Source organism: Protomyctophum parallelum, assembly GCF_964188405.1.
Source record: "Protomyctophum parallelum genome assembly, chromosome: 1".
Classification (NCBI taxonomy): Eukaryota; Metazoa; Chordata; class Actinopteri; order Myctophiformes; family Myctophidae; genus Protomyctophum; species Protomyctophum parallelum.
The window spans coordinates 96,539,041-96,550,082 of record NC_139697.1 but is presented as its reverse complement, the minus strand read 5'-3'; the positions used below and the strand labels follow the sequence as shown (position 1 = coordinate 96,550,082).

At 44.0% G+C, this 11,042-nt stretch overlaps 1 protein-coding gene across 2 annotated transcripts in view; it reads left to right on the top strand.

Moving 5' to 3' along the window:
* Positions 1 to 4,376: 4,376 nt before the first annotated feature.
* LOC310866910 (transmembrane protein 47-like) overlaps positions 4,377 to 11,042 on the top strand; it is a 217,382-nt gene continuing 210,716 nt past the window's right edge. For both annotated transcript variants that reach the window (XR_014569968.1, XM_083776706.1), the window contains exon 1: positions 4,377 to 4,706. Coding sequence is in view for 1 of the 2 variants with exons in the window: in XM_083776706.1 (XP_083632832.1) it covers positions 4,481 to 4,706 (226 nt within the window). In the remaining variant the exon portion in view is untranslated. The remainder of the gene's footprint in view (positions 4,707 to 11,042) is intronic.

Here is an 11,042-nt window from a genome sequence, read left to right as displayed (position 1 = left end):
AATAATAATGACAAACAAGTCAAATAATGTACTATTACCTCCATTGTGAGGATAATAATCTCCCATGTATTGTAAAGCCACTTTGAGTACTTTGAAAAGTGTTGCAGGTCAGGCGATTTTAGTATAATCTGTATATATATATATATAGTGGCCCCCTGCATGGTGTCTGGAGTGAGTGTGGAAATTATAGTAACCCCTTGGAGTGAGAGAAAATATAGTGGCCCCCTGGAGTCTGGAGTGAGTGTGGAAATAGTGGCCCCCGGCCCTGGAGTGAGTGTGGAACTATAGTGGCTTAAAGTTGCCCACCCCTGTTCTAGCCCACAACAAAATCAGGAAAATGCTCACATTTTCTGATTGTGTCATTCATAATATTTTGCCTTTTTTGAGGGTGCTAGCCCCGCCTATGCCCAGCTGTTTGTGTGAATTTAGAATGATTTGATTGGCTGAGCAGCCCATATAGCGGTGATTTGAATGAGATGATGTAAGAGCGCCCCTCACTTCACACGGGTGTTGTTTTTTATTTAATTTGGAACTGACAATTGTAAGACCTCAATGCTTTCTATGGCATAGGCAGCCAGGGAATCTAGACGCAGCTGTGCGACATGAGACTAATTAATTAGAGCGACAGAGAGAGAGAGCAGTATATGTTATTTTTCCCTGGAAATAAAAACGTCTGGGTTTCCGAGGCTAGCGGCAGTGTATACCGTGCATTTCTTTCATTTAATGTTTGTCTTTAGTTCAATGTTTGTTTTGTAAACGCCATTGACAATGAAGGGAAAATGGGCCTCATTACGTCATATTGTCTCTTTATTGTTAATGGTGTTTAATGTTTGTGTTGGCACCGTTTGTTTTTCATCACCATTACATCACCTATATATTAGCGCCCCTCACTTCACACGGGTGTGATTTTCATGAAACAAACACTTTGAGGATAGAAAGAGGATAATTTAAGCTTTTTGTACAGCTGCAATGTTGGTGAGTTTGACGTTGTGTTTTACAATCAATCAGACTTTCTCTTTGGATGAATAGGCTGCCAATGGAAAGTTGCACCTTTATTAGCACCTTGCCATTAACTTATATGGTAAGATGGCCGCAGTCTGCATATAGTCCATAGGGTGCCCTTTGAGAGTGGTTTTGAAGGAGTCAAGGGATTTGCATGTCTTAATGACTGTTGGTAGGGCGTTGTGAGCTTGTAGATCTGCTATTATCAAATAGTCTAATAATAAAACAGGGATTCTTTGTAGTAGGCCCAGAGCCATAGATTAAGAGTAAGACAGAGTTACGCAAACTCTGTTCACTTCATGGGGCCAGTCCAATGGCAGCTCTCCTACATAGGCTACTGTACGTAGACTTCTATTGAGAATGGGGACAACACATAGGGACAAGTCCTGGACTGGAAGTAGGCAGAAATGCATTGGACCCAGGCAACAGCCCAGCTTTAATGATCTTAAATACCTTTGTTTTAGATTGTTTTATAATAGTAGCAACATTAACATTACAGAAACTTTAGTTGTCACTGTACAATACTTAAAAATAGTTTGCATGTTGCAGTGTTGCACACATGCCTAAAATTGCTCTTATCTGCAACGCCCTGTATTTCAAACTCCAGCTTGTCCCAGTTCAGGCTGCATGAACAGCTAGCGCTCGAGCGCTTCTGCCCCCTCAATATCGCAACTCTTCTATTAGATGGCTTTGAGTAGGCCTTAAAGGACCACTTTGTTCTACTCAGTCTGTCTCATAGGAGGGCTGTGGGCAGTTCAGAAACCCGTTCACCAGTGACATCATCGTTAGGCAGATTTATTTTGAACAATATATTTTTTTTACTAAAATCAAATGTTTTGATTTTTATTGTCGCGAGAATGATGGCTTCCATTTTCGCATTGCAACTTTTCAGGACTAGAAAGCCTGCAGTTTCTATTAGCTTGGATTCTTCATCGATGAGGTCACATGGTCACAGAACTGCCCACATCCCTCCTATGAGACACCGGTAGAAAATGACCTATTATATGACGATGTGTTGAAAAGTGGTGAAGTGGTCCTTTAATAATAATGTCCATAAATAAACTGGCATCACTTTTAGCTAGCGCTACTGAGTTTCAATGTCACAATGCTGCCATCTGCTGGATAGCAATTGCAAAATGCATTCAAAACTTTTTACCCACATCTATTCTAGACTATAAGTCATGATAGGCCTACTATAGACTATAGGCAGACGCAGGCCTACTATATGAAATGAATCGTAGGCTATTCAGAATAGAGTATCATCGTCCTATGACCATTTCTGTAGATGTTTTGCTATTATAGTTCAGGTCGTTCGGGTCGCATGCAGTGGGACCATTATTATATTTTTGGACCAGTCTGCTCAACTTTCTGACCAGCTGAAAAAAGACACAGCTCTCCGTCAGAACAGCGGTGGCGATCAAAAACGTTACTTCCGGCTTTCCCTTTAACCTTAATTGATGTTTCTGTAATTCATGTTGTTGACAACAGTAGCCTACCACAAAATATCAGCATGCATTTATTCTATGTGTGACGCAGGGCACAGCTTTATGGTTTTCATTTTTGCCCCTTTTCAGACATTAACAAATTGTAAATTATTTAAATTTGTTCTTGGCCAATTTAGAAAGAAACCAGTTATTCACATGTTTTGATTGATTGGTTGATTGAATACTTTATGAACAGTTTGCAGAAGAAAGCACAGGAAAGTAAGCCTATACAGTTCAATACAATTTTAAAAATGAATGGTGTCCGGGCATTCCACATTTTGGTGGCAGAGTCATAGAAAGATAATTGTCCCATTGTTTGTTCTCTATAGGAATATAGGAGGGGTCCAATGGAGGGGTCCAATGGCCCCTGGTAGTCAAGGGCCCCTGAGCACTGGCCCCATTGGCCCCGTCTAGCCTATGATCCGTCCATATTAATCATGTAACGATACACTCAACTCACGATACGATACGTATCACGATATGAGGTTCACGATACGATTTTTCACGATATTTTCAACACAATTATTTTCCAGACAATTTATTTATTTATCTCCCCCCCCCCCACACCCCCCAAGCTTTTTTCACAATTTTGATTTAACTACATTGCAAAAGTAGCATTACTTTTCATGTAAAATTACTTATTTCTGTGCAACAACTGTAAACATGCTTTCATGTTTAAACCTAGCTCGAGTTAACATTTCTTCTTTTCTTTGATGGCATCTTATAGGATAGATGTAGACCTATTAGACAGTGCAGAAACATATAATTGCCTTCCTTGATTATGTATTAATGAGCATCGTCTTTGTCACAGACAGTTACAAGTCCATATCACTGACGAGGTCCAATCCGGGAAAAGATCAGCCAACCAATCAGCCAACATGATGACCCATGCAGGCCCGGCGCCACGGGTGTGCTGCTGGCACCCTCAGTTGCAAATTCTGTGTCAAATTAGTGTCAATTTGGGGGTCCTTGACCTGAAAAAGTTTGGGAACCATAACGGCCACATCAGACCTTGCAAAGCTTTTGAAGAGGAGCTCGTCAACAGATCGTCTGTGGTGTGATGCGGTGCGCCAAAGGCAGCATTACATTTCAATGGTTCTTACGCCCGTGGCCCCAAAGGCCCTCTGGGTTATGGGTTATAGGCCTATAGGCTAAGTCAGTGGCTCCCAAACCTTTTTGGCCATGCATGCACCCCCTGTTACCTCCTATTCTGCACATACTTGCCATATAATTATTGGCATAATATGTTAATATTATTTAAATTAAAACCATAGCACCACCAGCTGTTCATGTCGCGCAACCCTCTAGAAGGCGCCCGTGCACTAGGGACACACAACACGCACCACCGTTTGGGAATCACTGGGCTAGGAGAAGGCAAAGAATGCTAGATGGTCTTCAATTACCATGCTACAAAAGGCTAGTGTTAATATTATTAATAATAATAAAGGGCCTTTCAAACGTGAAGCGATTTAACACGCCTATAGTTCATTTCCAATGAGACCTGCGTTTTTAGAGCGCGCTCCCGAATTTGTTGCGCGCGTGCTCGTTTCGTGCTCACGCCCGCGACTCACCAGACCTGGATTAGGTTTAGCTTTTTTTACGCTTGTGTTGTTGCGAGAAGACCTGTAGCAGACCTCATTGATCCAGGCAACAACGTGTGCGTTCCTCGCTTCCCGTTTGAATCAATGGCTTGTGAATATGGTCCGGTTAATTAAAGGGCGACACCGTCGTACGACGGACGGAATATAAAACAACAAGCTACCACCATGCGTTTACTTTGAAAACCGTTAGACCAGATGCATTGACTCAGCTCTCCTGACTTGACGCGCCTGGTAGAACAATCACACACACACACGCACACACACAGAGAGAGAGAGAGAGAGAGAGAGAGAGATAGAGAGAGAGAGAGGCAAGCAGCAGCGGCTCCAGTCCACGGTGTGCGTTACTAGTGTGTGCGTGTAAGGGTCAGTGTGTTTGGTTAGTATGCTAGAAAGATGTCCGTGGACGAGGTGCACCATCATGTGTTCAGGCCCTTCAAGCTGATCGCTCTCCTCAGCGTGTTCCTGGCGCTGTGTCTGGACGTGGTGGCTCTGCTCAGCCCGGAGTGGGTCACCGCGGACCACTTCTCCCTGTCCCTGTGGCAGTCCTGCACGCAGTCCGCCGCCGCCAAGGACCACCAGCATGAGCCCGAGTGGAGCTGCTTCTCCACGCTGTCATCTGGTGAGTGAGAAGGAGATATTCATATGTCAATGATTTCATTATGCGTTATAATTCCTAATCCGAAATGTGTTGTTGTTTTTAATTGTTTTGCAACGTGGCCGTATAGACGGAGCAGTGTTTTCCCCCAACCCTGTTGATACTATTGGGCATTGTTGTTGAGCCACGGACCACCATTTGATGTCAGATTTTGCGCTTCAGACCAAAAACTAAAGAATATTTTGTTGTCGTTGGATAAGACGTTTCACATTTCCATGGCCATGCTGTATTGATGCTGGTACCAGTACCGAGAGATGGGCATCAAAATAGCAATTTATCTACATGATCTAATTGTGTAGAATTAAAGGTATATTCAGTGATTTCACTCAAAAAACCTTAGGTTTCGTTTTTGGCTGTGGGACCCAGCCTTTCGTCCAATCAGGATAGAGAGTCAAAAACGAAACCTAAGGTTTTTTGACCCCCAGGGGTTAACTGGGGACAGGGAGGAACTCCTTATATGGCCAGCACACTCTATAGTAGGGAGGATTATCACAACAAAACAAAAAAATAAGTGATATTTGAATTAAGTGAAATCACTGAATATACCTTTAATGGGTCCATTGGTTTCATTTTATGCTCAAGTGTTTAATATCTAATAAGGGTTCATTTGGTTACCAACTTTTCATCATTTTGCTGGGGCCCACCTGGAACCCCCTCAAGACCACTGGTGGTCCCCGAACCACTGGTTGGTTTATTATTTTTTTGGTAGTAAGTGCAGTAGGTTCTCAAAACTAAATTTCATGGCAATAAAATCCCCAAATTGATGTATTTATGGCCCCATCTTAAAATATGTTGTATCAGTGATCAGAGAATATTTGTTAAAATATGTATTTTAAATGTAATCTTTCCAATAAAATCACCCAAATATGAAGGTATAGGCTAGCCTATTTATCACACATCACAGAAAAAATGTATTGTTTCTGTCTGTGGCTATAATGTTGCAAACCACTACAGATCTACAAGCTCACAATGCTAGCATATTGTGAAGTTGTAGATCAGCAATTTCTAATAGACCATGTGTTCTCTGGGGTTAAAATGGTTCAACTGAATTCGATGCTATTAGTAACTAATTTAGCTATAGGGAGGGACCCCCTAAAACCCTGCAAGGACCCCTGGGGGGGTCACCAAACCGCACTTTGGGAACCATATTATTGGCTGCTGGCTAGCGGAGGATAAGTGGCATCGAATCGATATCCACAGATCAATGCAGTCAAATATGACATCCGTTTAACTACATGCAGGCCTTTCCTTTTATGTAAGGTTGATTTCTGTCTAGTATATGAACACAATGTACATATAACAGTAAAAATGTGTTTTAATTATCTCATCTTTGTTTGTACTCAAATGGAGGGATTATTTAAATTAAGTGTGTTTTTGCAAAACATGCATTTGTATTTTTGTATTTACATTCATATTTATTAACCCAATATGGTTCTCAACCTGTGGGTTGGGACCCACCAGAGGTTGCATAATGCATAAGAAGAGGGCTTGGTTGGGGGTGTTGTTTATTAATGATCCCCATTTAGTCAAAAACGCCACAATACAATTATGTAACCAGGAATGGTCAATGTTGGTGAAATGAAAACAAAACATTCAAAGTAAAGTTGTCTGAAAATTCCAATAATAGCAACCTAATCTAAACCAATTTCCATTCTGATTATTGCTTCCTTATGTTTCCTTTTGAAACCACATTCATTTCTAGTTTGCGTCAAATGTGGGGCGGGGCGGGGTGGGGGGGGAGCACATTCCACTATGCAATGGCTCTGTGTGTGTGTGTGGCTCTGTGTGTGTGTGTGTGTGTGTGTGTGTGTGTTGGGATGAGAGGGTTCAAATAATTAGCGCTTATTTACTCCAATGATGGGGAAAATATTCATAATAATGACACTGAAGTGATGTTTACTGTTCAATCTGACAGCCTTCTGGTGTGAGATTGTAATGTGACAAATGTTGTCACATTATGTAATGACAGGCTATTAGTGCGGCTCACACCACCAGTGTATCTCCAACATTTTCATGTCATGAACCCTGCAGGCCCCCTCTCCAAAAGACGGTCCCCCATGAGAGGAGATTTGTTGTCAACAAGCTTGTAGATCATTGCCCGTCCGGCTATGCACATACGTATGGCTTCATTGGTCGAGCCAGTCTGAGCGGGTACAAGCTGAAAAATAAAACAGGGCTGTTCCCCATTTAGCTGGAACCCCCCTCAGCCCCCCCCCCCCCCCCCCTTGTGGGCGGGGTCCAACACATCCCAGTCTACCAAAACAAAGCGTGAAAACACCAAAACAGTGAGAGAGGCTGTCAGAGGGCAGGGTGTGTTTCTGTAGGCATAAACACCAGCACACTGCTCCAGGGGCTAGACTGGCTAAAGACTGCTGTTATGATTGGTTTGTTGTATGAGCTATATACGCATACAATACATGAATACACACCATTTTGGAAAGAACTTCCACTTCCCTACTTGCTTCACAGGTGTTACTGATGATGATACTAATGAAGGCTCTGTTCCATTCTGGTCAAACAGAGTCAGGGTGCTGCTTATTGTGGATGTTGGCTCATTGGAAACACTCAAAGTGTCCTTGAGTGGGTTCCAAATGGCCCCGTACGGGTGTGCAACTCTGAGAGTATACACATTTGCCACACTTTTTAATTTCAAGGACCCTCATAACTCTCAAAGTTTGAGAACCACTGCACACTAAATGGAACAGAGCCTATTCGTATCATCGGTAAAACCTGTGAAAGAAGTAAAGTTGTGGCCTGGAAGTAGGAAGAGTTATTCTGTGTGCATATAGCCTACTGTAGCCCTGTTTGGAACCTCAACCCTCCGCTGTTACTGGCTTCGAGAAGAGGTTCCGTATAGAGGTATCGGTGCATACTGGGTGTAGCCTCGGAAACCCAGACGTTTTTATTTCCAGTGAGAGAAAAAAAGTCTGGGGCCGAGTCCACTTCAATATGGCACACACACACAGTAGCGCAAACGTCGATCACTCTGCTGATTTCTGATCGTCTGCCCCTTTGTTAAATTGACACACACACACACACACACACACACACACTAGGGCATTCATCAAAAAATCGATTTATCGATTTATCGATAAACGAGTCACGAGTCGACTCGCAGCAGCGCGAGTCGAAAGTTGAGCTTTTTTTTTTTTTTTTTTCTCCCCTTTTTTCATTGCATTCAGAACGCGCCCTTAATTAAAAACCAAATGCAGCTGTGTAGGCTATGTGGCTCTCAGCGCGCTGAAGTCTGTTTGAACTGCGCTGTGTCAGAGAAGTAACAGATAGAAGCACGCAAACGTTACCCCCAAACGATATCCCCCTCACCTCCGTGCTGGAAATATAACGTCTGGGTTCCCGAGGCTACATGCATGCTGACGCAATGACTGTCTGTTTCTGGCTAAGCTTTACGCGCAGCGCACATGAACCTCTCCGTCTCCGGTCAGTGCGGGTTGTTGTTTATTTGCATGGCTCAGAAAATGAGTAACAAATGAGAACGTTATCGAGTTGTGGAGGAGGAGGAGGAGGAGGAGGAGGAGAATAATAATGTCATATCTCTCATTGTGTTCTCGGTGCTGCTGCTGCGCTGTGTGCCAATACCACTACTTTACCTGGATAACATCATCTTTTCATTTTGACATGATTCACATGAAATAATAATCCTGTACCGGAACCGCGTGTAGCGTTTGGTTTCATTCATGCTATCGTCACAAAATAGCCTACAGCTGCTGCTGCTAAAGATACAAAGATTGGACATTTTTAAACGACGCAAAACGTAGAATTCCCCTCTTGCGTACCAGTGCCACGTGTCCCGCGGACCGGCACCGGTGTTTGGGAACCTCTGATATAGATGATACATGCACTGTGACTGTGTCATATTGGAGAGGCCACTGAATGCGCAGTGCTATGTTTGACATGCTCCGTATTTGAGCGCGCGGCAGCTCCACCCGCCCCTGTTAAATCCCCCCCCCCGCGCGTCCGCGTCCGCCCCCCCCCCCCCCCCGTCCGCCCCCCCCCCCCCCCCCCCCCGTCCGCCGCCAGAAACGATAATTCGACTTATCGATAAATTACTGTCCGACAAGTCGACTGGGAAAAATCTCAAGTCGTTAATGCCCTAACACACACACACACACACACACACACACACACTCCTCTCTCTCTGTCGCTCTAATTAATTAGTCTCATGTTGCACAGCTGCGTCTAGATTCTCCGTGGGCGGATCCTGTCGGGAGCTGCCTATGCCATAGAAAGCATTGGTGGACCCCAGCAGGCTATACTGGGTGAAATGGGGGGGGCACGTCCAAAAGCATCGTTTCCAAAAAGTAAAGGGGTGAAACAACCGCTAACATAGATTATGCAGTCAGCCAGCAACGGGTTTTTAAGACTTGTCGGAAGCGGAGAGGCAACATTAGCACCTCCCCAGGTTGAAAATGTCCAACTGACTTCTGTTGGAAAATGTGAATTCTGACACGATTCTCACTTTTTTCCATGAAAATGTTTGTTTTTGGTCTGTAGTTGCTGAACATTACTACAAAATGTGGCACCTGGAGCCTACTACTGTAACAGACAACATCGAAGTGCTCAACTTAAACCTCTCATAAAGTCCCTCTCTTGTAGCAAAAACATAAGAGTAACTAAAAATGAATTGGACAGCCAACTATTGCTGCAAGACTTCTTGCTCAAATTTTGAAATTAGATCGATTTCAGGCGTCTGAATCTAGATCGCGATCTTTTTTTCAATTAATCGTGCAGCACTTTCATAAAGTGACAGCAGTGCGGAGTCTACTACTAATAAGGTGGGAACGACACAACGTATTCTGTTGCTGGTGCATCTAGTCTTTTCTAGCAGTGCAGCAACTTTTTGGCACGTTCAAGGCAACCATTCAATGCTGCTACTGTTCCGTTTCAAAAGCCTGTTTGGCTTATCAAACGGCGCAAAGTTAATTGGTTTCCGATGGACAAAAGAAGTAGGTCTCCACTCTCCAGTTACCCTGGTCTTCAGCTATCATTAATATTGGTTACACAAATTGTATTCATAAAAACGATGGGAGACTAAGAGTTTGTTTTTGACCTTATTTTATGCTGCGTTCAAACTGGCAGCTACAAAGATAGTCTGCCATTCCATTTTCAATGGAAGCAACTGAAGCCAGCGAACATGAAGATACAAAGACGCATCTGACATGTGGTCTTTTCAACGGTTCCAAAGCTACAAATAAATAAGCTGAATGAGCTGGCTTCAACTTCAGATACGAAGCTACAAAGCGACAGATAACAGATAGCTTTGCATATTTTGTCATGTGAACGCAGCATTAGAGATTGTTTTGTTGTCGTCTTTAAACCAATGAGGCTTTGGGGAAAAAACAATTCCTTAATGTAAAACACAGACTATGAAGTCACACAACAGAGCCATCCAAGTGAATGAAACAGTAATTGGACTGGGTGGTGAGAGTCCATTCAGATCCCCCCCCCCCCCCCCCCCCCCCCCCCCCCCCCCCCCCCCCCCCCCCCCCCCCCAAACAAACCACATGAACCCTCACCCAGTGCTCTGCCATTATTCGCATGCACGCAGCCACGCACGCTCAGTCGCCCACACACACTCACACACACCATGCGGCGCTGCATGAACACAACAGGACGGCAGTGATTGATGGCTCTGCGATGGCAGAGGAATGCGACACGTTGAATCGGAGGCGGGCCCCGTTGGGTTTTTTGGGGGGACGGGGACGGGTGGGACGTCCCAGTTGAAGAGGGGAGCGTGCATGATGATGCCTGATGCTCGAGCTCATTACTAAAACAAAACAACAAAACAACTATAGGATTCGGTGGCTCTCCAGGAACCGGAGGGAAACCGAATCGGTTTCCGGTCACATTTTGGAACCGTTTCCGGCGAACAGGGTTTTCAGTCATCACACTGTCGGAGCTGGTATAATGTGGACTTCACGTCTGTTATATAATTAATTACAACAATACCGGTGGTTCTCAAACCGGTTTCATTTCAAGCACCGCCATCAGCTCCAGACCTGTATAAAGCCCAGCCGCAGGGGTTAGGGGAGGGGGCTGATAGTGTGATGTCACTATATTACTGTGTATTTCATTGGCCCGTTTGACTGTCAAGGGTTCACCCTCCAGGAAGAAACCCTAAATACAAAGTGAATACACCCATTGCACATAATGTACCCCAGGGTGTCTAATGAAGTATTGTCACCTCATAGACACATGAAAAACTGGAAAACCTTTAAGGTCAAACACACCAATGCAACTGCATTGGTTTGTGTTTAACTTAATAAAGAAATAAAAAAATAC